This window comes from Musa acuminata, chromosome BXJ1-3 (assembly GCF_036884655.1).
Source record: "Musa acuminata AAA Group cultivar baxijiao chromosome BXJ1-3, Cavendish_Baxijiao_AAA, whole genome shotgun sequence".
Lineage (NCBI taxonomy): Eukaryota > Viridiplantae > Streptophyta > Magnoliopsida > Zingiberales > Musaceae > Musa > Musa acuminata.
The window spans coordinates 46,104,530-46,130,563 of NC_088329.1; the positions used below are offsets into that span (position 1 = coordinate 46,104,530).

At 39.6% G+C, this 26,034-nt stretch overlaps 2 protein-coding genes across 5 annotated transcripts; one reads left to right on the plus strand and one right to left on the minus strand.

The window, feature by feature from the left end:
• Positions 1 to 750: 750 nt before the first annotated feature.
• LOC135635605 (RNA cytidine acetyltransferase 1-like) lies at positions 751 to 13,695 on the plus strand. The gene is made up of 26 exons (XM_065146804.1): positions 751 to 961; positions 1,448 to 1,539; positions 1,693 to 1,864; positions 1,976 to 2,098; positions 2,726 to 2,899; positions 3,119 to 3,229; positions 3,320 to 3,453; positions 3,535 to 3,628; positions 4,363 to 4,461; positions 4,790 to 4,926; positions 5,048 to 5,145; positions 6,456 to 6,579; positions 6,658 to 6,745; positions 6,824 to 6,923; positions 7,033 to 7,085; positions 7,697 to 7,873; positions 7,957 to 7,994; positions 9,777 to 9,867; positions 10,285 to 10,464; positions 10,570 to 10,678; positions 10,760 to 10,829; positions 10,908 to 11,055; positions 11,654 to 11,782; positions 11,867 to 11,989; positions 13,142 to 13,207; positions 13,290 to 13,695. The coding sequence occupies exons 1-26, from the start codon at positions 857 to 859 to the stop codon at positions 13,545 to 13,547; spliced, it is 3,093 nt and encodes a 1,030-aa protein (XP_065002876.1). The 5' UTR covers positions 751 to 856; the 3' UTR covers positions 13,548 to 13,695.
• A 4,983-nt stretch (positions 13,696 to 18,678) lies between these two features.
• On the minus strand, positions 18,679 to 25,983 carry LOC135635618 (uncharacterized). Of its 4 annotated transcripts, none has more exons than XM_065146846.1 (7): positions 25,614 to 25,983; positions 25,390 to 25,532; positions 24,545 to 24,671; positions 23,889 to 24,178; positions 22,743 to 22,998; positions 19,165 to 19,242; positions 18,679 to 19,044 (listed from the first exon to the last, which is right to left on the minus strand). In XM_065146846.1, the coding sequence occupies exons 4-7, from the start codon at positions 24,173 to 24,175 to the stop codon at positions 18,994 to 18,996; spliced, it is 672 nt and encodes a 223-aa protein (XP_065002918.1). In that variant the 5' UTR covers positions 24,176 to 24,178; positions 24,545 to 24,671; positions 25,390 to 25,532; positions 25,614 to 25,983; the 3' UTR covers positions 18,679 to 18,993. The 4 variants fall into 4 exon arrangements, with proteins under 4 accessions (XP_065002918.1, XP_065002900.1, XP_065002909.1 ...); XM_065146828.1 differs by having other exon boundaries at positions 25,031 to 25,532; XM_065146837.1 differs by lacking the exon at positions 24,545 to 24,671 and having other exon boundaries at positions 25,031 to 25,532.
• Between the last annotated feature and the right edge of the window lie 51 nt (positions 25,984 to 26,034).

A 26,034-nucleotide genomic window follows, 5' to 3' on the forward strand; every position in this document is an offset into this window, starting at 1 on the left:
GGGCCGAAGATAAGCCCTGGGCTGAGCCAGTCAGATGGTTGATCTATGGGCTTTCATCCAGGGAGGTGTGTGGACCGATTAAACCAAAATTAATTTGTCGACCCTAAAAGCTGTTATTTCATAAAATTGCTGATTTTTAAGTTGTCATTTACGATTAAACCAATATAATTTGTTTGTTGATGGAACCAAGAAACACTTGTGGCCTAATCTTGTAATGACACAATAGTAATCATGGCTTCCCCTTAAATTTCTCCGATTATGCATATGTACTCACTCTATCGAACATTGTCACGTGTACTTCTGGATTTGTGCTGTAAAGATATTTTTGTTCTTTTTTAAGTGCGAAGTGTTTCTTGTTTTACTTGTGTTTCCGCGCAGACGAATCGTTTTGTTCCGAGCTATTTCTGAAAGAAAAAATATTCAATACCGTGACAGGACACACACTTGTGCCACAGGAGAGTGCCACGTCGAACGCTAGAGCTGATGTTGTGAGACCCCCGCTGTGCTCCGGGGCTCGAGGACTTGGTGACGTGTCGTCCACGGTCCACGTGCATGTTGACGAAGGAAAAGTGTTCCGTGCCTTGACCGAGACAGGTGACCTGAGTCTCTCTCGTTTAATTTGTTCTCCAAGGGTTGCCTTGTCTTCGCCTCGACCCAACCGGGCCGAACCGGGCTGCTTTGTCCGGAACAGTGCTTAGAACTATTTATAGGGCCGTGATCCGTTGGTTCAACCGGCTTTAGACCATCAAAAACCCTTCAACGGGTCGAGCGTTCCTAAAACCCTAAATCGCTCGCGTTCGGAGGAGGCGATTACGAACCCTCGAATCCCTGCTGGGTTTCTCCGCTTCGGTCGAGGATGAGGAAGAAGGTGGACGACCGCATCCGAACCCTCATCGAGAATGGTGTTAAGCTCAGACATCGTTCTATGTTCCTCATCGTCGGCGACAAATCCCGAGATCAGGTGACTTCCCTCTTCCCCTCAACTGTGCACCTGGTGTTAGTTCTTTGATCATGAAATTTAACCCTCATCGATTACTCCGTTCGAACCGCCTTTTGTTTTTTGTTTTTTTAAAAAAAATAATGAAATTGATTGTGGCTCTCAACTTTATACCTGGTTTTAGGCCCTTTATTCTGATTTCTTGACAGTCATTGGCAGTTTTAAACGGTTAAAAGTTTTTTGTATTTTGATACTTGGATTAAGTTTAAGTTGAGCCACTAAAATATGCCCTGAGATATCACGAATAATTAGACTAAGAGTTTTCATTATTAGGTAAAGTGTTTTGAAGTGGGAAAGAAAGCGGCTCCAAGAAATAGGAACAAGAACTCATAATTTTGTTGTTGTTGATCGTTAATTTTGGTTTCATTGTGCTTGTGGTGCATATTATCATGCAGAGCTTGCCTTTAAATTCTTGTCATCTGATAAAGGTAATACCATGACTGCATGCAGATTGTGAATCTCCATTACATGTTAAGCAAGGCAGTCGTTAAGTCTCGCCCAACTGTGTTGTGGTGCTACAAAGATAAGCTTGAGCTTAGCAGGTGCTGCTTTTACTTGCGATTTTCTTTCTTAAGCCTTTGCATGTAATAGCTTTGTATTACTTGGTATCTAGATTCTTCTTGATGCTTCTTGTATCTAATTGCTATTTTTATCTGGTGTTTTCACCTGATCTGACTAATGAATTCTTATATTAGTCACAAGAAAAAACGTGCCAAGCAGATAAAGAAGTTGATGCAGAGAGGGTTGCTTGATCCTGAAAAAGTTGATCCTTTTTCACTTTTTGTTGAGAGCGGAAATATAACATATTGCTTATATAAAGATTCTGAAAGGATTCTTGGAAATACATTTGGAATGTGCATCTTACAGGTTTGTTGTTGCAAATTACTGGTAGATATTGCAATTAGCTTGCTCTTGTTTCTTACCTCTTAATATTTTTTATTACTTTCTTTTGCTAACGGAGTTGGTACATTCTTGTAGGATTTTGAGGCATTGACACCTAACCTTCTTGCAAGAACTATCGAGACAGTCGAGGGTGGTGGGCTCATAATCTTGTTGCTCCGATCTCTTTCCTCTCTTACCAGTCTCTACACCATGGTCATGGTAATCTTCAGAGCAACCATAACTTGTAATTGAATGAATGCTCTTGTTCTTGTTTAATACTGATTAAGGATTTCTGACCTGAACATGTGATGGTCTATTCGGTACCATGTAGGTACATGACCTCTTGTATCAGTACCTATATTATGCCTGATTCATCATTTCCTGTGCAGCCAATCTAAAGGAGCCTTTATTTGTCACATTCTGTTTTAAATATCACTTCCCAAGGGATTTTTTTTTTTTGTTGGCACTCTCATTATTTAGTTTGCTGTGGATCTTTGCCCCTTTTTTCTTTTTATATTTCTGATATTTTTGTGCTAATAAATTATTTTTTAAAATTTAGGTACCTTCTTAATTTCTGATATGTTTTTTCCCCTAAGTTTTGTTATTCTCTTTATTGCATTTTGCATGTCCTAAGTTGTTTTCAGAGTTTATATTTGTGAAATTTAACAGGTATCTAACTTTCAGCTTATAGAATGTCCTTGATGCATCATTTGCACTTAAGAATAGTTTGAAATAGGATTTATGCACTTCATGCCTTTTTGGTGGACTTCTTATATTTTTCGATCTTTTTGTCCCTTGGTTTCAGACGTTAGCTGTTTAACCTTTTTATTCATCTCTCGGTTTCAGGATGTACATGAGAGATTCCGAACCGAGTCTCATTCTCATGCGGCTGCACGGTTCAATGAAAGGTTCTTGCTGTCTATTGCCTTATGCAAGGCATGTGTTATAATGGATGATGAGCTTAACATTTTGCCAATATCGTCTCATATAAGATCAATTCAGTCTGTATCAACAACGGAGGTATGATTGTCTCGAATATTTTTGAGCCATTTCTTGGAATTTGGATGTTGGTGCATCCTATTGGCATGTGCTCACATATAATATTTTGCATATTGCTGATTAAGTTCATCAACAACAGACACCATAATGCATGGATTGCAGTCTCTTGTTCATGTGGCTTCGTTTTGTTATTTGAGAATTCCATCAGTTCTTATTGTGTGGTTTTCCTAAATGCTGAAGGATCCCGAGGGCTTATCTGAAAGGGAACGGGAATTAAAGAATCTCAAGGACCAATTTCATGATGATTTTCCTGTTGGTCCGCTGATTGGGAAGTGTTGTACGATGGACCAGGTAAATACTGTGGATGCCCAGATAATTTTATCTATTACCTCTTTTCTAGTTTGTTTGATTTGAGTGATACATGAATCTGTAACCATACAGGGAAAAGCTGTTATTACTTTTCTTGATGCTATTCTTGACAAAACACTACGAAGTACTGTTGCTTTGATAGCTGCTCGTGGGCGTGGAAAATCTGCTGCTCTGGGCCTTGCAGTCGCTGGAGCTGTTGCTGCAGGGTTACATTTATAACCCATTTCTACTTCATTATTCTTTTTTACTCAAACTTTTACCTGTTGCCTACTTGCCTTCTCATTTAGGTACTCCAATATATTTGTCACTGCACCCAGCCCAGAGAATCTCAAGACCTTGTTTGAGTTTGTTTGTAAGGGGATCAATGCATTGGAATACAAGGTTTGCAGATTTTTCATGTTAGATAACAATTCTTTGCTGTGACATCATCAGACATCATTTGGAATACCCAGTATTGCACACATTTGTCTTATTACTTTTCTCTATTCATTATCCCAAAGAACCACGCTGACATCATCTGACAGTTGATAATCAGATTTTGTGATTTTGGTATAAAATATTGCAAGTGATGCAACAATTTTTATCTCATATTGTTATGCATGATAGATGAGTAAAATCTTTTGTTTTTTTATTATTCTAAGCATTTTAATCTTTTTTCCCTTTCAAATAGACCAAATTGGAATTGCGAAATCTTGATTTTAAATTGTTGAGAATTTTTATTCTTACATGTAAAATTGTCAAAGTAGCTAGCCAAAAAAATGGTGTATGCTTTGCTATACTGATGCCTTATCACATCATATGGAAATCAGGTATTGGTGTATGCTTTGTAGTTGGCATGTGAAGATATGGTTCTTGTCTGATGACAGTGTATAACATTTCAATGACTGATTAATCTTTATCTTGTCAGTATCAATTAAGATTTCCATTATGCCTACTTTTCAATTTCATGGTTTGCTTTGACAAACTTGATAACCATTTCCTTCTGCTCTGTGCATCTGATGTATTTTTTGCTTTTGTTGTATCTGCTACTTTGTTCTGGTTTACATTCTAATTTAAACTTCATTGATCATTTTGTTTGTTACTTTTTTTTTAATGTTACATTGGATTGCTTTTAGGAACATTTACACTATGACCTGGTGAAGAGTGCTGATCCTGAATTGAAGAAAGCAACAATTCAGATAAATATCTATAAGCAACATCGCCAGACGATTCAGGTGATATAATATTGCTCTGTTTTTTGTTATTGTAAGTAAATTTTATTCTGTATTTCCTTTACTGGGTTGTTTTGTTACTTCGAGAATATATTTTTTGATGGGAAGTAGTCATGATGGGAGAAATTTCTTATATAGGCTTTTAGAACTAATTGTCCATATATTACATGTAGATGTTTTCTTAGTGAAGAAATGCATTAAGTTTCAATGGCACAAAGTCTTTTCATGTTTAGGATATTTCTAAATAAGTTTTGCTATGTTTTTTTCTTCTAAATATGAACCTTACGAACGAATGGCTCCACCCATCTAAGCAAGATGTTCTTTTGGACAGTACTTGAGGCCACATGACCATGCAAAGCTTTCTCAAGTTGAGCTCCTAGTTGTTGATGAAGCTGCTGCTATTCCATTACCCATCGTAAAATCCTTGCTTGGACCTTATCTGGTCTTCCTCTCATCTACTGTCAATGGGTATGATATGCCATCTTAAGTTGTCATGTCCATGCCATTGTTTACCATTGATTTATTATACATTTGGACAAATGTACAATAAGTTGATGTAATAACCGGTTATTGTATCTTTTTCATTAAGCTATGAAGGAACTGGTCGGTCTTTGTCACTAAAGCTTCTTCAGCAATTAGAATCACAAAGCCAAATGCCTAGTCAGGGTGCTGATGGCAATCATTCTGGTAAAGTCAATGATTTTCGATTATTTGTGATGTATATTTGAAGCATTTCCTGCATATTTCAAACTAGTTTAATAGGAACCAAAAAATAGTCGTGTTGTCTTTTTGAATAACCCTGCTTTGATATATAAGGTTTGCTGAGACAAGCTTGGTTAGCTATCAAAGGGGGCTGGTCACATCAAATATGATATGGTTCTGTTGTTGTCAGCTTCATTATTGTCTAAATCTGCCATGCAAAAAAAGTCTAAATCTTTCATAAGAATATTTATCATGATATTGAGTATATATTTTATGTTCAGTAATCTTCTGCAAAATAAGATCATTGCTATGCCTCTTTCATATCATTTCCTTGTATTTCTTCCAGTTGCTTCTTTTTTAGTGTAGATCTGACGAGTTCAAATATCGTGTAGTGAATAATTAGTAGACATGCTGTTGGATGACATGAGATAGGGATGACGATCAAAGAAAGTATTGGTGCAGAGGATATGTTGGCCCTTGGTCTTGAGGATCTGGTCCTTGGTAGCTAATAATGGTGCATGAAATACTTCTTGACGTGGCGACATAAAACTAGTTACTGTTACTGACATGGGCAAGGGGCTCATCTTGGCAAGGCATAAAAAAAGGCTCTGACTCAAGATTGGAGTTAGTGGTTAAAGTTCATGTTATTTTTTGCAAGCTTTATGGAACACAAGTTATCTTCCTTTAACTTTATTTTTATGTGGTCGTCAATACATTTTGATTGTTAGCTTATCTTCTCATTCAATTCATTTGATGTTACAGGAAAAACAATTATACAGCAGTCCTAGAATTCCTTTTAGTTTTTACTTGGCAATGGCTGCACAAGTTGTCATGTCTCATGTTCTTCTCCATAGTTCATATATACGGTCCCTTTATGGTATAATCTTGATGCATTTACCTATTGTTTCATTTGTTAAGCATTTCATTTAGATGCTTAAGCCCAAATAGTTGGTATATGTGTAGTTCTTGAAGCAGCATATCTTGTACCATCTTCACTATTAAGTTTAATGACCTTGAAGCGGAAATGCTAATTGGTGCTTCTCTGCTTTGCCTACTTTATGTTGTCATTGTTTTGCACTATTGGCATGCAAGTAGAAAGCAACTTTCTTGAAAGTACATGTTCAAAGGTAATCATCTTGAGTAGTTTTCGATATCAAATTTAAGTGTTTCTTTTAGGTTTTATTATGCAAGTTGAAATGTGCGTAGGGAATTATGGACTGAGCTTTAGAGCTTTACCTTTTCTTTTTATTTTTGTTATTACTCTTTGGTTTTGACCTTTATATCTTTAATTTTAGGTAGGCTTTTCAAAAAGGTTGAATTGAATGAATCTATCAGATATGCCTCTGGGGATCCAATTGAGTCTTGGCTCAATGGTTTGCTTTGCTTGGATGTTGCAAGTTATATTCCAAATATTAGCAGGTCAGTGTCATGTTACTGAAAGCTAGACCATGTCATGTTGTTCTCGTGTTTATCATTAACGTTTCTCTATCATTATAGACTACCACATCCAAGTGAGTGTGATCTTTATTATGTCAATCGAGACACACTTTTTTCATATCACAAAGAAAGTGAGATATTTTTACAGGTAGCCAATATAGTTTATGCTTCAATTTCTTTCAATGCTTAGAGTTCAAACTGACATATGTATAATTTTATATTTCAGCGCATGATGGCCCTTTATGTTGCCTCCCACTATAAAAATTCACCTAATGACTTGCAACTGATGGCTGATGCTCCATCTCACCACTTGTTTGTGTTGCTTGGTATAGTTTGCTTGTTGTTGGTACCAATTACATTTAGCCAAATAGGCGAGCAAGTGCTTGTTCTAATATTCGTTCGCTGACTGCATCTGTTTGCTGTATCTTTTTGCAGGTCCTGTTGATGAATCAAAAAATCATCTTCCGGATATTTTATGTGTTATTCAGGTTGATCTGTGCTTTTTACCCATCATACCTGTGTGACATGTTTTAATGCTCTTTTAGTTCAAAGTAATAAAAAAGAAATTTTAGGTTTTGATAGAAAAACTTGACTGATGTGACATGAAGTATCATGTCACATTAATATCCATCAAACATGGATTTTCTTTTTGCATTGATTTTAAGTGTTCACATATTTTAAGGCCCTTGAAATCAGCTTGTCCCTAGGGCTTAAGTTCCTCTAATAGCACAAGTGTCATGTTTTCTGGTGGAGTCACATAATTAATAGAAAAAGTGTCTGTTTTTCTAGTGGAGTTACAGAGCATAAGAATTTGTTTTGATAATTTTCATTTATGTTGATTTTAGGTCACGTAGAATGACACTTAAGTTGACTTAGTTATTACACAAGAAGTCAATGTTTTAGCAGAATCTTAGCTTTTATCAACTTGGAATAACTCACAAAGTCCTCTGCTAATTGATTTTTATGCTAAACATTGTACATTGAGATATTTCTTTCCGGTTTCAACCATACAGATCATGTTTCATGGCTAGTCATAGGTTGGAAGGCAATTTTCTCTTGAATCAGCATGCAAATTTACCTTATTTCATATAATTTTCAGGTTTGCCTTGAAGGACAAATATCACGCAAGTCTGCAATAAAAAGTTTAAGCGAGGGCCGCCAACCTTTTGGTGATCAGATACCTTGGAAGTTTTGTGAACAATTTCAAGATAATGTCTTCCCTACTCTCTCTGGAGCTCGAATAGTGCGCATCGCAGTACATCCAAGTGCCTTGAGGGTAATTTGTGTGTCTTTTTTTGTGTTCCATGTTTATTACTTTCATACTCTGTTTATGAAACATTATCATGTTGATTGTTGCAGCTTGGATATGGCTCAACTGCCGTGGATCTACTAACAAGGTCTGATTTCCTGTTATTTCTATTTTCATTGTTCTTAATTCTTCGGTTTTCTTATTTGATGTTAGATGTGCAATATGAAACACCTTAATCATGTTCTTCCTTCCAAAATGTGTTGTTAGGCTGACTAACCTTATAGCATGATTTCAGATACTGTTTGGATCATTGCATACTAACTGGTGTAGGAACATAAAGTTTGGTACTGCTTGGTATTCATTTGTTAAATATTTTCTGTAATACCTGGTGGTACATGTTGATTTATCACTTGGTTTACCAGTACCATACCAATCGGACTAATTATTGAAATCAGCATCTGAATGGGTATTAAAGCCTTTCCTAAAAGGATTATCATTGGAAACCTTGCTGAAAATTGACAGACAAGTGCTTGGAACTCTCAATGGTTGACTCAGTAGCCTTAGGGGATCTCTTTGTTGTAGGAATTGATGAATGGGCCTATAAGTGGTATGTCAAGTAATGCATGGAAAGGCTTACTATGCTCTACTAAGGTTTCATTTCATTGCTTAGCAGGCCACCGGCTTGAAATAGTTATCTTCTATCCCTCCTAAGATTGATAATCGTGATGGTACCACAATAGAGGTAAATTGTCAGATTTCATGGTGGATCTTGCCAGCGATTTAAAAAGGCGCTCGGGCGCTCACCTAGGCGCTCGGGCGAGGCGAGGCCCGAGCGCCTCGCTAATCTCCCAGGCGGCGCGCTTCAAACAGGCGCCGCCTGGGCGCTTCAGGCGAGCGCCTAGGTTAACCAAGGCGACCGAACCAGGATTTTAGGTCTGGTTCGGTCCTGGTTCGGTCTCCGACGATTAGTTGGTTCAATTGAACCAACTAAAACCGATATAAGTGACAACCCAACCCTAACCCTCGCCGTTGCCGCTCCCGATCCCGATCCCGCTGCCCGCCGCTGTCGCTGCTCGTAAACTTTGCCGCTGTCGCTGCTCGCCGCTCCCGCTCCTGCTCCCGCTGCCGCTGTCGCCGCTCGCGCCTCCCACTGCTCGCCGATCCCGCTGTCGCTTCCTCTTTTCTCAATCAGCAGGCTCAGCACCCCTTTACACTTCCTTTTAACAGTATACGTATACTGTATACTGTTAATATTATTAAGTTTATTTAAAATAATTAATTTTCAATACTATTAATAGATTAATAATATATTATTTTGATTTTAATACTGTTAATTTTTATTTATTTGAAATTATTGTTAGGTTTCTTAATACTATTAATTTTATCATAGATTTTCTTAATTTAATAGCATATTTTTATTTAAAATTTTAAATAATTATATTTATTAATTATATTATATATTTTTATATTTTAGCGTCTCGTTTCGCTCGGGCGAGCGCCTGGGTGAGCGCGTAGCGCCTCGGGCTTTTTTGGACCTTGGCACCTAGCGCTTTTTAAATCACTGGATCTTGCATAAAATAGTCTAGATATACTAAGAGTTAGTCTATGGGGGTTGAAAGTATGCAAGGCATATGTGTTGGTCTTGAGAACATATGGACAAAAGTGATGTAAATTATCTGTGATAATCATATTCATTTCATCATGTGGGTGACATATCATGAAACAACATTTGGAATAACAGAACACTTTTTTCTTGCTCATCTCATAAATTTTCCTTCCTTTCTCTTTGTATTGCCCCTTATGGCTCTGTGTTTGTTTACAAGTTACTATATGTAAATGTTTGATCTTTTTGTTAAGTTGAACTGAATTATAGTGCAGCTTACACCACAAGTCAGAGAAATTTGTGTTTATAAAATTGTTCTGTCATCAGATATTATGAAGGACAGCTTGCTCATTTTGCTGAGGAAGATGCTGAGCAAGTTGAGGAGCCTGAAGTCAGAGTGACTGAAGCTGCAGAGAAGGTTGAAATTTCAACTAAATTGGTTTCATCTAGTTCCCTACCACAGTCCATGCAAGCATTTGTAAAAAGAATCATCTGTTTTTTTCGGTGTTTCTGTCATCCATGATGAGTGACTCTGAGGAGGTCTGGGTATTCTATGGAAATCAGAAAATTAGATTTAGGCTTTTGTCTTGCAATTGACTTAAGGCTAGTGCTCTTTCGGAATTGAAGAAGCACCAGAATGCTTATTTTACATATTTAATATTCTTTGTTTGCTGTTGGACGATAAGTTCTGAATTTCCTTTTTGTGCTTCAAGTCAAGAAAATTTGCTCTTAAATCTGTTAGCTAGCTTTAATTTGTTTTCTATCGTGCCAGGCAGTCATTTGTTTTCTGATGCACATTTGATGGTCTTTCTACTGAATTCTGCCATATTTGCAGGTTTCCTTATTAGAAGAAAACATAAAGCCCAGAGCAAATCTTCCACCTCTCCTCGTTCATCTTCATGAGAGACATCCAGAAAAGCTTCACTATATTGGTGTCTCTTTTGGACTTACTTTGGATCTTTTTCGCTTCTGGAGAAAGCATAAATTTTTTCCATTCTATGTTGGCCAGATTCCAGTTATGATTTGCTCACAAAATATTCTATTATCCTGGCACCATATGTTCTCTCATAATTTTGTTTGTGCATAATTTTACTCATTTATTTATTTTTATGTGTATCAGAGTGCTGTCACTGGTGAGCACACATGCATGCTCTTGAAACCACTGAACAATGATGACGTTGAAGTTGGTGAGTCTGGTGAACATGGTTTTCTTGAGCCTTTTTATCAAGGTGAGATACCAAAGAAGTGCACCTTATATTTTCCCTGTGTGATTTCATTATAAGTAAAATATGTTTATGATGTTCCTCTAGACTTCAGGCGGCGATTTCTGCGTCTTTTGGGTACCACATGTCATAAATTTGATTATAAACTCGCAATGAGGTTAGTTCAGATATTCAGCTTTCTTCCAATGATAAATTCTAGCCATATGCTTATACTATGATTGTCTATGTTGTCTAGTGTTTTGGCATCAAAGATAAATTTTGCAGAGCAGGAACATGAATTGACTGTCATGAATGGTGACTTGAAGCCCATGAATAACCTATTGTCCCCTCATGATATGAAGCGACTTGAAGCCTATACAAATAATTGTGTTGACTATCACATGGTAAGAGTTTCGAGTACACTTTTTCTTTATATGTTATATCTAGTGGTCTATGTTGCATTTTTAACCTCTCGTACCAACAGCCATCTGTCATACACTGTAAGTTCCAACTATTTGGAGTTGGGTAAATTGTACATAATAGTGATAGTGTGATACCACCATTGAGTTGTTGACAAGAGCATTATCACTTGGTAAACTAAGAGCTGTCAAATTTTAAATGTCTTTGATAAAGTTTTATTTGGTATACCTCTTTGTCTTTGCACTACTAATCTGAAGGGTCTCGTGTGGCTTAAATAGTATATCTTTTTTGGGCATGTCTAAACTCAAATTGATTGCTCCCTGGTCAGATTGAGTGTTTATTGATCCAACACATACTTATTGATGACACTAATCTTTTAGATTTTGTGTTGTTTCCAAATTATCCAACATTGAGTTCTCTATTCTTTTGTCCACTTTTGGGTTGCAGGACATCAAACAAAGATATAAATGAAGGGGTTTTGATGAATGATGTTTGTTTGATTTTTCTTTGAAATCTATGACAGTCATAAGAACCATACATCTAAACTTACATAACGAAAGTTGTCCATTTTGCATCATGTAGATTCTAGACCTAGTGCCTATCCTCGCACATCAGTATTTCCAAGGCAATATTCCGGTCACATTGTCTCCTGTGCAAGCCTCCGTGTTATTCTGCATAGGCTTGCAGAACAAGGATGTTGGAGACATCAAGGTCAGTTCACTGATAATTTAGGTTACAAATTTATTTGCATTTGAAACCTTGTGAACTTTGTTCTTTCTTTTTGTGGATCAACAGGAAGAAATGAAGCTAGAAAGAGAACAAATACTATCTTTGTTTATTAAAGTGATGAAGAAGTTATACAATCATCTTTACAATGTTGTAGCCAGGGAGATCGATGAAACATTACCCCGGCTTAAGGTAGTAAGTTGTTGTTATTATTAATTGTCGTTTATCATTCTGTAATTCTTGACAAGAGGTAATATTGACATTTGTCAAGTATGAACAACATGGTACAACATAGATGTCTTTGTATTAGCATTTCATCAAGGGATACCTAAGGAGTTTAAAGTGTTGCTCCAGCCAATCCGTTGTGGATAATTTCTAGAGGGCAGTGGCCCAAGGGTCAGAAACAATTGCAATAAAATAAGCTAACAGTTGGCCATAGCTGCACAGCTGATGTATAATTACATGTTCACCTCATCTTCATGAAGAAACTATACTTACATGTTCTCTAATCTTGAATGAGTTGTTAGTGTATGTGAAAGGAAAAACATAACAGTAACGGAATTATTATTATGTGAGGACATTAAAAAAAAATGAAAATTTTAGATTGTGATTAGTCTTTTGATATCAGATATGCGGAGAACTACAGATGAATCATGGCAAATTTGTAGGTGTATTTGATGAATGACTGATCTTCCATTAATGAATAAGATCTATGGTTTCTTGTTATGCTAATTGAAGATGACGTCTATTTTATCTATGTAACGAGAAGGGGTTTTTCCGGAACGCTTGACACTCTTTCTAGATCTGCAAGTTTCATGGAGTAGTGATAGTGTTGTCCACATCTATTAACAAATTTAACTCCATTCTAGATTCTTGTATTTGTTAATTTGCTAATGGAGATCATATCCTCATTAGAACTTTCTTCGTCAAGTTTTCTACTTCGAGATAGTATCTGGCTTTCTTTTAAAAAGTGTCTTGTTCATAAGGAGCATATGATGCACTGTTTACTTGGATCATGAATGTTTGCTCTCTGGTTTAGAGGGATGATGACCTTATTAGAAACCTTTTTCTCCCTCAAGTTTTCTATTTCAAGATGATTGTTTTCCTCGAAAAAGTATTCTGTTTGTAAGGAGCATGTGACACAATGGCCACTTTGAATGTTCTCTCTCAAAAAGTGTTTTCTGTTTGTAACAAGGACTACACGACATAATGTACAGTTAGAATATGACAAAGTGAATAATTTTCAGTTGAATGTTGTGATGCAGTAATTGTGGTTAACCCACCAACTATGCCACAATCTCTAACTCAGTGTCTTTGTGCTTCAACCTGTGATCCTTGCATTAGATTGAAATGGCTCCTCACAGCATATCCGTGGATGAAGAACTCGATCAAGCAGCACGAGAGGTTATGGTGAGCATGTTAGCTTTGCTTGGTGGTTCAATATTTGCTTTTTCTAAAACTTATCTGTTGAGCTTTTTGCATGTGCTTCCAGGAAAAAATGAAAGCCGAGAATGATGATGGGATCTTGAACCCAGAATACTTGCAGCAATATGCTATTGTCGACAAAGAAGGGGAGTTTGAGAAAGCTCTCCAAAATGGAGGGGTTAAAGTTTCCGCAAGTGGTATTGTCAGTGTAAAATCTAACAGGAAAAAGATGGGCAAGCTGGGAGCCAGCCAAGAAACAAATAAGAGCAAAAGGAAAGGAAAGGATGGCGAGAAACCAAAATCAAACAAAAAGAAGAGAACGTAAAACACCTGCCTGGCGAATTGCTGGTGAAACAGCAATATGGCTTGTATGTCCATTTAGAAGATTTGAAAATTTTTGCTTCATTGTTTATTATTTTTCCCTGTAATTCTCACTGTCTGATGCAAAGTTAAAACTGATGCAATTTGCATTCTGAGAGTGGTTTTTATCTAAGTGGAGGAAAAATGATTGCTGAATGTTTTAGGCGAAAGATTATACTGCTTTGGTGGGAATGAATCATTCTTTCAGCCCTACTCTTCGATTGGTTGAGATTAGCAGCATGTATATATTCCAAGTATCCAATTTGAGTCGTCCGTGTCGAAAGAAGATGAGTCTGGATTTGTTGTGGTGCATGGATCTTCAGTGTTATATTGTTCCAAGGCTTTGACGATTATGTCAAGAAGGCGCTTTGGAGCATCAGTCCGATATCGATTTCGAAAATTATTTCTGTCGGTATGAAATTGGTTTATCAGGAATCACAACAATTAATGAAAAAACAGTAATGTTGATCAATATTGCTAAATGTTATGGATCTGTAACCATGTGTAGAGTAATTTCTCATACTTGTATGTTTGTTAACATTTTAGGGTGGTTTTCTTGAATTTTCTTTTTTGAAAGGTTCCTGAAGTTCTTACTTATCCCATTTGGTGTTTTTTTTTTTTTCTATACTCATAATGGTCCTTGTTGTTGTATCATGTCGGTCATTAGGCCTTCTTTGTGTATCACGACTATTTGATCTCGAAAAGGGAAAGACGTTGAGGCGAAGGAGGTGGCTATGAAAGGTTTTCCCTTCCTTTCTCCCCTACATGGCCAATCTTGCTAGACATCAACTACGCAAACCCACTTGTTGTTTTGCCCCCTTAGTTTCACCACCAACTGTGCCATGAAAGGCTTCTCCCTCGCCTTCCCGTGATGTCTGCTATACCTCTCATAATTGCCTCTCTCCTACTCGTTGATCTCTTTAAGTCATCCAACAACGAAGCATTGCACTCTAGTCATCAAGGTGATGTGGAGGGTAGGCATACAACGAAGTCGAAGTCGAGGAGGCGGGGCTAACCTCTTGTCACGGTCCATGACGTCCATAGCCTCAATCCCGACTTTTCCCTTGCTTCTAACCCCCTTTGGAGGCCCTTGTCTCGTCTCCTTTAGTGTCATTAGCGACCACCCCATCCTTCTCCTTGTCCTCTTTGATCTTCATGTTCCCTTCCTCATCCCTCATCTTGTCATTATTCGAAGGTAGACACTCAAAGGTGAGGGGCATTATAGAGATTACAAAAAACAAGAAGGCACTAAATTAAAAAAGTAAAAACTATGTGTACCTTTCAAGAAAATCATAGAAAAGTAAAATTACTTTTGTCACCACTCAGATCAATATGTTAGGTGGGGACTCAACATTAGGAAGATAGCAATGTGGTTTTGACGAGGATGTGGACTTGCCCTATAAGATCAACCACATAATGTTAATGGGAAAGCTAACCCGATGGATCGATACTCCGTAGCCCCTTGGATTTGACATATGATCAGACGATCGATGACTAAAGGATATATGTAATAGTTCTCGATATTCATCACCATCCCACTGAAATGCACCTTAGTTTTGTTCTCAATGATAGTTTTTACTCTAGCTAGCTCATGTAATATATGTCATTTACCTTGGGTGCTTAGACCCCCAATCCTCAACAGCCTCATTAATTTAAGTATTAGAGGAGTGTTGTTGTCTCGATACCTTTTTGATCCGAAACATATTTTAAAGTGAACATCACCTACATGTCAGACAATTAGAATATATATGGGATAGGTTAAAGGTTTGATTTCCCTAAAGAAATCTAACTAAGAATGAACAAAAAAAAAAAGTATACTGGGAAGGGACCAAAATGACACACCAACTGCAGCTGTCACCAGCCCCATTGGTTTTTAATGGTAAAGCAGAAGATGGCACTTTCTTTCATTCATGATAACAAATAATAGTGGCCATTAGGCCTTCAATTCTCCATGCCAATGCCAGTCTCATCTTCTGTTTATTTTAAGTAAAAAAAGGATTAGGTGAGTGTCCAATGGTTGGTTTGTGGTGGGCACTCACTTTGACAGTCGTTGTTGGTTGTCGATGAGGTGTTGAAAGAAAGAAAGAAAGAAAGAAAAAAAAGCCCTTCTAATTGGATTGCAGACCAACTAAAAGGTGGTTGGTTGCACACCAGCAGAATCATTTTGGTGATCGAGATGGTTTTACTACTAATTTACTTACAGTTGATTGCAGACCAACTAAGTCACTGTAATGATTGCTTCATTGTGTAGCAAAAGTCCACACTTTGAGTACATGAGAAGAGGGGAACACTGACTGACTGACTGACTGACTGCATCGTCATGCCCTCCGACATCCCACGCATCGGAAACTAGTACGGCACCGTCTTTATTACCGCGAAGATGCCTTTCTCCTTTCCTTTCGGGCTGGCAGAGCAACAAAGATGGGATGCCATGGCATCGTCCTCCTCCAATCTTCAAGCTCGAAATGCTGGAGGGCCTCCACCTCATCACCCTTTCGGCGATCAGGTCGGTCACCACCACATGCGGTGCTGGTAAAGAGGCACCACCGATCGCCATGTCCTGTCGCCAGCTTTTGTCCTCGGTCTCAGGCACAACGATGGTGCTGCCATCATCGGATGCAAATTTTACCATCTCATAGATCGGATCGGTTGGACGTGCAAATGATTTGATGGTATTAACATAGGGTTTTACTAATTTGTGTCGTCATTAAAGAGGAGAAAGTGAATCGGCAAGTCTCTTCTCCTCTGTCTCACAACCATCCCGACCACACCACCCATATCATTCATCAGCAGCGATACAGCCAACTCACATTTCAAGAACAGAGACAAGGAGGACGCTTAGAATTTCCAGCCATCAAACCCAAATCACAGACCAGCAATCCATCAAAAGCACAATAAAAAGCTCACCAACAAATCAAGAACATCAATGACAAAAAAAAGAAAAACAAATGAAAACAAGCAGAACAATCAATAATAATAATGCATCGATCTCAGCAACCACCAAAGTGTCATCATATCTACAGGCTCACACCAGACTCCCATCATAATTTATATATCACCACCATCGCCATCAATATCACTGAAACAAAAACCCTAACGACGACCCGTGAACCGAGACCACGCAGCAGATCCCTCAATGGCGGAGGGATCCCAGGAGGAGGGCGACGGAGGATGCGAGCAGGGCGATGGCTAGCGGCGGGGAGAGGCCGCCGGCGGCGGAGGTGGGGCTCGGGGCCGGAGCATCGGCGGCGACGGCTCCTCCGGCCAGGAAGGCGGCGGCAACCACGGCAGCGACGAAAACCACGAGGGATTTGCCTTCTAAGCCCGCCATTGCCAGACGAAGCTCTATTTCTTGAGATAGGGTTTCGGGCGGGGCGGGGGGCGAGACAGAGGAGCGTAAGCGAGTCCGTGAAACAGGGTCGGCGGTGATGGATGGGTGGGGGGACTATTTATAGCCAAGAGGAGTCAGGTAGCGGAGCAGGTGGCTGCCCGATCCGATCCGATCCGACCCGACAGCTGGCGACAGCTGTACTTTATCGGTGGCTAATATGGTTCTTTATTTAATGAAATACCCACCAAAACTGGTGCACATCAACATTATTTTCCGCATAATTGGAAGCCGATAATGCGACAGCGAGCATCGCATCGCATCGCATCGCATCGTGTGAACAGCTGGGGGTGGGGGGTGGACGGACGGACGACAGGCAGAGGGAAGTCAGTGTGTTTGTAAGATCATTCGTTTCTACGTGCTGAGAGATTATTGGGTCGGTCGGTCATGCAGGAAAAAGGGTCCAAACGCTACGAACACAATTTGTTGAAGATGAATTGGGTGGAACGAGACATGTATGTGATTTGTTTTGTGTGTGTAAATGGTTTTCATGCAAGGAAAAGGCGGCGGCTGCCATCTCCTGCAACGAGGACTGTTCCCCCCTGAATCATTCACGATGGATGATGGCCCAATAATTTCTTAGGCTCACTGTGTACATACGTACGTACACTGTAGATTTCACATAAGTGAGCTGGAGGGAGGGCTGAGCAAAGCGTTGGCAAGGGTAATGGACACCTCCTCCTCTCTTAGCAAACTTGTGTTTGTGCATGTGAAACAAAGAAAATCTGACAAAAAATTACCATCGTCCTCAGAAACTCGATGTCGCAACTTGCACCGGAAGAAGCCATGATTTGCAACAGTATCAGAAAGAAAGAAAGAAAGACATGGGTGGATGGAGAATGCCTGTGATACTATGTGTAAAGCACCGATCGGTCACCGTCACCTCGCACGATTCCTCCCTTTGCACCATGTGATGCAAGATTCCAGCCACGACAGCATCTATGCTCTTCGGGCTACAGAACACGAGAGGAGGTTCAAGTGTCATCGAGTAAAGTACGATGCGATGGTGGCTTTGGAAGAAGGCTGCTTTCTCTTTCCTCGACCCTCTGCTGATGGTCATCATGCGCTTGGCAACCACTGCGTGTTTGACGATGGCCTCACTATTATGGGCTTCTGGCACATTGTTGTAGTCACTGTGCTTGTGTCCTTGTCCCTGCCGATGCTGACGGCAAGAGTCTGCACACGGTGGCATGCCTTACGAGCTGATTGCTCCCGTGACCCACCAGCAAATCCTTGCCTAACGATCCCTACTCGAATCACTGAAATCAATAGCATTCGAAGCATTTTTCTTTTTCTTTTTTTTTTGGCAATAAAAAGCTATTCAATTAATCAGCTGGGACAATAATTAGTCCCCAAAAATACATCGATCACCAAAAAAAACACTTGCCTGAATGGCATGAGAAAGGGAGGGCTACAAAATTGACTGACATCCACAGAATCAGCCAGCATTATTGATGTCTTTACAGACATTGCGTAAATACCAAGGAGGAGATGTCGTTCTATTACATACAAATCATCACGGCTTCCAGGCAATCTGATTTGAAGCATATGTCACCTGCTCCTCAACCTCCTGCAGAGATAACACATTTGACAGAGGAAGACTAGTAGCCAAGCTGGGAATAAAAAAAGTTTAAAAACATGAGCCGTGCAGCTCAAGCTGGCCGACCACGACCTGACCATCCAGCAATCTAATTCAATACCCATAGCATCTCTTCAATCCGGATAGTTTCATTAACCAAAAAAAGAAATAACAAAGTCGAATAGAGAAAGAATTGCAGATCCTATATCCGCATTTTCTAGTGTTATAACACGACTGCTGTGAGCATGTTTCTCTTTGCACAAGGGTTAGATCCATAAAAAATTTCACTAGTTGCTCCTACTTTCCTTTTACTCTTCACCTCATCTTTTAACAGGATGAAACATCCGTACCCTAGACTTCGAACAACTCATGTGTATCACCACCCTCTTATATGACTTTGATCTCTTGGTTATTCTTTCGTTGTTCGCTCAGCCTCCTTATCTGCTATTCCGAGTCACTTTCCATGTTTCCCATCGCCTTTAAACCCCGTGGCTTCTGTGAAACAAGAAAAGATAAGAACAGGTTTGAAGATGCTGCATTTATCTATTAAATAAATCATTGCTCATTTATCTAAATTCTCTATTTGCTAGCATTATGTTAAGAGAAATTACAAACCTTCTTTGAGATCTTCTTTTCTCGGACTTCATACCGGTCTAAGGTCAGATCACAAAGCCATGCCCCCGGGCTCACCAGCTTTTTCAGAAAATGTGCAAAAGAATTTAATGTCAAGAACTAAAAATATGAGAAAAGACAATCAAAGAACAAAATATGTAGCCTTCAAGTTATACTACCAAAGTGTTGAGACTATCAGTGTAATACCCACCACGTAGAATCTTAATCATAATAGTAAGAGGTGCTTCGACTGTCACTATGGTATTTTATATTGAGGAGTAATTGTTTGTGTTTCTAAGTTTATACAAATAAGCAAATCTGTGAAGATAAAGGAATGCATCATGGGCTCTACATGTTGCATCCAGAGGAAAAAGCTCAAGTATGACGGGATGATGCATCTGAACAACATCAATGCATACAAGTTGTTCATCCTTGCCTTTACCGATTTGGAACGGACATATACAGTACATAAAGAAATTAAAAAAAAAAAGAGAATGGATTTCAGTTGGCGAAGGACTTGTGGCCTATATGATAGATCTGGAAAGAAGTGCTAAATTAATGGATCTCTAGCTAGTGGCAAAAGATTGTCAAGGGTTGCACTCGAGTGAGAGAATTGCTTTCAAGTATGGGCCATGGGTCATCAGAGCCTCCTACATTCGAACACAGCCTGGAAAACAGAACACATCTAAAAGACACTGACTTCAGTTGACTCAGAGACATCACACGAAAGACCGGTTACACCACAGCCCAGTTGTGCACCTGCTTGCCAAATGAATCATACTTTCTTTTAACTAATTAAATGTGTTAAATAATCATTATTAAACTGGAACAGACAAGCACATACTAACAATTACCAAAGGTACGCAGTTTTACGCAATGTCCCTTCATGGCAACATGGTATGCAACCTGTTAGAGCCACATTGCTGATGAGATACCAGAGGGTCACAAGAACTTATCCAAATCTGTCTGTCCAAAACTTCACCATTGTCCATTGTTATTCAAAAAAAGGAACCACCTTGCTACACTCTCATGAATTCTGATAATATGAAACTAAAATGAGAAATATTCTCTGGCATATATGCACACTACCATAAAAAGAGAACAATGCTTCCCAGTATCCATTTTTCCTCCGTACTCAGATTCCTTTCTGTTTCCAAGAGATTGAAGCAATTCTTGTCTGTAAATCAAATTATACAAAAGCGTGGCATATATTCAAAGCTTGTAACATGATTCTCAAACTTTTTATAGTTCCAACCTCAACCAATGCAAGCAATGGGAGGAATTGAAATTTCTCGTTTTTTAAATAAATAGAGCCTTTTAGGTTTGGATGAATCCAAAGATCTGCAGGAAAAAACCTTTAAAAGAAAAGACTGGCATTTACTGTTTCCAGCGAAGCTAATGGCCTTACAGCAATATGAAAGTGTCTTAAAAACTCATGCTGAATGCTCTAAAAGAAGCGTCCAATGTAGGTGACTAATTAAAGGCAAAAATAAGCTAAAAACTTATGAGTCCCCATGATAACATTTACATCTTCAAATTTTGATAATTATGCATTCCCAGTATTAAATAAAGCCAAAGGAGAAATATTTTAGGAAAAGGAATCAAGACAACTAAATGTGTATACTCTACAAGCACAGAATATGCACCATGAGATAACTGAGATAGAACGATAAATGAATGTTTAGGACCTTTAGGTATTCCTTTCTTGAAAGAGTGGAACTTTTTTATGGGCAACATAAAAAAGTTAATAAAGTTTTGTTTAGCTCCTAATCTGCATTGCAATACAAGACTACAACCAAAAGACAAAAAGGGATATGAGAAAAGAGTGAATTCATAAATGTTGTTACACATTCTACAAGCATCGGCCAACTACTTGTATTATGTTATTTCAGTTAGCTCCTAATCTGCAATACCAGTCATTGCTTATCCTTAGATTTACCCATTTTGGGGACTGTGCACATATTGTATACAAAGACATCCTAGAAAAATGGAGAGAACTAACTTTACCCAGCTGAGGACTTTGTGAGACTATAATAAATCTAGATCAAAGAGCTAAGTTGATGGGCCTTCATTTCACCACAAAAGATTGGCGGTGATTTTAGCCAAATGAGAGAAGCTCATGCCTTTAGCGTATGGACCATGGGTCACTAGAGCTTACAACATTCTAATATAGCCAAGGAAACAAAACACATCTATAATACACTTCATGTATTTGATTTAGATAAGCTGCAAGGAAGATTGGTGCCATCACGGACCAATCATGCACCAAAACTTGCCGATTAAATCATACTGTTCTTACCAATTAGATGTGCTAAACAAAAATGATTAAACTGTCATGGAGAACAGACTAGCAATTTTTAAACAAGGTACAGTTGAACCAACTTTTTTTTGTTCAAAAATTTGCCAATATTATTTGAAAACACACACACACTGCTACAGTTGCATGATTTCAAAATTTTTCCATTTGTCATTTTAAACTATGATGAGGAGAAGTAGCTTTTCTGCAAATGCACACTATCATAAAAAGATAACAATGGTTCCTATTTTCCACTTCCCCTTGTATTCTGATTCCTTTCTCTTGGAAAGAGAAAGGATCAATCCTCACCACTTTCATGCATAAAGTCATCTTGGCTTCACAGCCAATCCACATATATTCACCAGCTTCGAACAACATCCTCGCACTTTTAAAAGTTCCAACCCTTGAACAACGAAAGCAATGGGAGCGATTGAAGCACTTTTTTTTTTGTTATATAGTGATAGGGTAATATGGAGAAATCCACATCTCTTTGATAAAAGAAGACCTTAAAAAGAAAAGAATGGCATATGACAAAAGAGTGCATTTGAAAATGGATTTACATACTCTTCAAGCATTGGCCTAAATACCGTATTATATTATGCACTGTATTACTTGTTGGTATCTTTGTTTTCTATTTCAAATCCTTAATCACTGCTCTGCTCATCCACTAAACTTTAAATTCTCTATGGAGAACATGATTTCTCCCAATAATGCACATCAGCTATCATATAGATGTATAATAGTCCAGAAGCTCGCCCAGAGAGGCGATGAACGACTATGAACATCACTAGAAGCTCTCTCCCGTACTGTCAAAATGGGAAAAAAGAATCCCGGATAAATTAACAAGTCAATTTTCCAATGCTCTCGTCCCCACCCACTCTCATGGGCCTTTCACGAAGTCAAAACCTTGGCACGTTTACCAAACCACCTAAATTTTCCGCCCAACGCTCACTGTTCAGTCTAAAGACAGATAACTACCACTCCCATGTCATACCAATGATAACGAAAAATTCTTTTCTTGCGCTTGGCACCAACTACCCGTGTGCGTATGAGACAAGAAGTGGGCTCCATGTCGTACTACAAATGACATTGCAGGTAGGAGAATGGGTAAGTCATAATCTTTTAGAAAAGCTGAAAAAGTTTCCATCTTTCCTTTCCCAACAGAATCCTCTTTATAAGAAAACTCTAAGTATTGTATTGCCCTATACGTATTATATAAGAGTAATTGATTTGCTCGACACCAAAAAGTTAGTAACGATGGGGAGAAGAAGAGTGGCGAGCTTACGTTGATGGTCCGCTGAAGGAGCTTGGCCCGCTTCTTGGGGCGCTGGGGAAGTTTGGAACCCTTGAAGACCAAAAAGTCCTCTTCCTTCTCCTTGTTCGTCAGCGACAGAGCCAGCTTAGGCCACGCTGCCGCCTTCTGAGCCCCATCCATCGACGCCGATCCCCCGGCTTCCACGCCCCTCTCCCTCTCCCTCTCCGGCGATGTCACTCCACGTTTGCCTCTGATAGCAGCTGCCTCTGTCGCCTCCAAATTATTCCTAATTAGAAAAAGGAGAGAACAGAAACATGTGTTAACGAAGCAATAAAGTGATCGACCAACCTGACGGACAGGTATTGCATACGAAAGCCTATTGTCCCTGCCTGACTGCTGTCGGCTTATTCTGGGAGAAGGTTGAGGAATTGCCGATGTGGGGGGAAATGCCGGTGGTCCCGTGAGAGAGAGAGCGAGAGAGACAGGGAGGAAGGAGTGTTTAAACGTGACCCATTGATTGTAGGCTTGCCCTCCTGCATCCTTGACATGAGATGCAGGTGGAACGATGGTGCATGCACGTACAGCGTGAACCAATCAGACGGCACCGGCTGGCTCACTCACCCAGGCCCATCTGTGACAAGTGGCCGGGCAGGTGCGACTGCCAGTAGCAGTGGCTTGCGTGGTTGGCACGGCAGGGATTCTTGTGCCGACGCATGGAAATTAAATAAAAATATGATTGTCACTTGAGTTTTTTTTTTTTAATTTTAACATCGAAATTTTCTTAAATGTTTTTGTCTTTTATTACTTCCCGTATCATATGAATCTACAAGGAAATTAGGATACTGATTGGGAAGCTTGGACCGGGAAGAACAGCAAAAGACCCGGTCGTCGCTGTCCCGTCCCGAGAAACAGATCTGGGACACGGAAGAAAAGTATGATTAGCCGTGGGTTCTCTCACGTGCCAGCGGCACGTGAGTCGCCTTCCGCCCTCGCGGTTGGGTTGCGACAAGCAATAGATGACGACAAGACAAGACGTGCCACCGAAGGGCACGGTAGTGTTTCCCATCCGAAACACAGCGGGGAATGACCCACCACGGAGATAAGAGGCCACTGTAATATCAAATAGATATCTCTGAAGATTTCAAATGCTAAACGAGACGGGAGGGAGAAGGGTACCTGAGCGCCTGTTTGTAGGGGGCCGAGGTGGCTCTTCGAAGAGCACGGTCGGCGCGAGCGGCGGCTGCAGTGGTAGCGGTAGGCTGGTTGCCGGTGGCGGCATCGTTGTCCTTGTGCTGGAACTTGATGCACCGTAGCCGCTTACGGCTCCCCCACTGCAACAGCAACTCCGGCGGCGTCGGTAGACTCTCGTTGTGGTTGCTGCTATTAGGTAATGCTTCAACTGCTCCTCCGCCTCTTCCCGTGCCTCGCACGCGGTGATGATTCCCAGTTGGCTTGCTTTCCATCTCCTGCACGTGCCAACCATGTACCCATGAGCATCATTCTCCCGTTTCCTTCGCATTTGGATTTAGAGGGAAGGCGAAGGAAGACGATGACTGCTCGTTTAGATGATTAACATGTAGAAATAAAGAATGAACGATTGCAAAGGGAGGAGGAGAAGAAAGATGAGATACGAGGAAAATCCAATAAAAAACATGACCTTTAAGTACATTCTTACATGTCCTCTTATTCGATCGAGTAATACATCCGAACATTCATGTTTGATCCTTCCCCATCAATATTAGAAACGTGATTAATTGAACCTATGACAGCGAACAAAGAGAGAGAGAGAGAGAGAGAGAGAGAGAGAGAGAGAGAGAGAGAGGAAACACGACCTGTAATAACAGAGTACATCAAATGAACTAATTCGAAGAAAAAGAATTGCCAATGAACTGGGATGCATAATAATAGTCAAGGATCACTGCCACCATTGACATTTCTTGATCTTCTTCTGTTTCGATTCTACAGTAAAAAACTGACTTAGAAAACAGAGGAGAAAATTAGAGAAATGATACAAAAGAAACAAATAAGATATCTTAGTGGGTTCAGCGGCAAGAGAAGAAGTTTAGACACTTCAGCAGCAAATTGGTCCGAATTGTTTTACCATAATCAGTTAACAATGAGAGAACAAAGGATAGCTTTCGTTCAAGGAATAGAGACGGAAGATGAAGAGAAACCGCTTCCTCTTTTGTCCCAAAATAATCACAGAAATGAAAGAACAACCAAAATTTGTTGAAAAGGACATGGCTACATGTCAAAAGACAGATTTCAATCGTCTATAAGTATTCAGGTTTGTGCACGGAAAAAAAAAAAGATCATACCTTTGATTCAAGCTGATGAACATTGATCCACTCTGATCCAATTGTAATTAAGACTCCAAACAGGTCTAAAGGAAAATCAGTTCGAAAAGGGAAATAGGAAGGAGATCACAGCATTAATGATCTTGAAAGGGTCGTCCCTGGGAGGTCTTGGATCCTACTTGCAAGAAAACCCGAAGAACATGTCAAGTTTCAGAATCCAATCCTCTGAATAATGATCAGATTTCGCCGGTTCACAATGGGATTTCACCAAATTTGATTGAATAAGACGACAGATCGTTGGGAGCATACGATTGAACAAAGGAATGCCGACTGAGGTTTGGAGAACACGCATCTGTTTAAGTTATGGAAAGATCACATACTTTGCTGGTTGATAACAGAACGGCGTAGTAGTACTCAGAGAGCCTTGAATCAAAACGGAGGACTCGCCTTCATCAGAACATCAGCATCGTACGACCCTCAAGATCAAGTCCTGCAATCTTCTCCTCAGTTGGTCCCGGGAACTCTGGAAATCAAGAACAGATTAGGAATCAGGAGAACTCATCCAGCAATTTCTAATAAAACCAAGCAGTGACGAAATGCATACCTTCAAAGGCTACAAATATTTTCAAATCCGTCGATCAATCCTAATCCCAATGGAATTTAACAGCAGAAATTTACTCAAAACAATCGAAGAAGGAAAATCGAAGGAAGAACCGCAGTATCCAGAATTCTTTTCCTCTGGAATCGTCTTCTTTTACTCTTCAAGAAGAACAAGAGGGAGAAGTGAGCGATCGAAACTGCGAGCTTTGATCGACCAAATGCTGCCTTTCTCTTTCTCCCTCTCTCTCTCTCTCTCTCTCTCTCTCTCTCCCCTGATCAGGCGTCTTATACGCCCGCTTGTGCTTTGTGGCTTCTCCCGTTCAATAAAACGGGATCACCGGGTTCGGCTTCGAGTCTCTCTCTCTTCCTTTGATCCTGCGATGAACGATCAGCGAAGCTCTTCTGGTTATGTGATGATTCCCGTT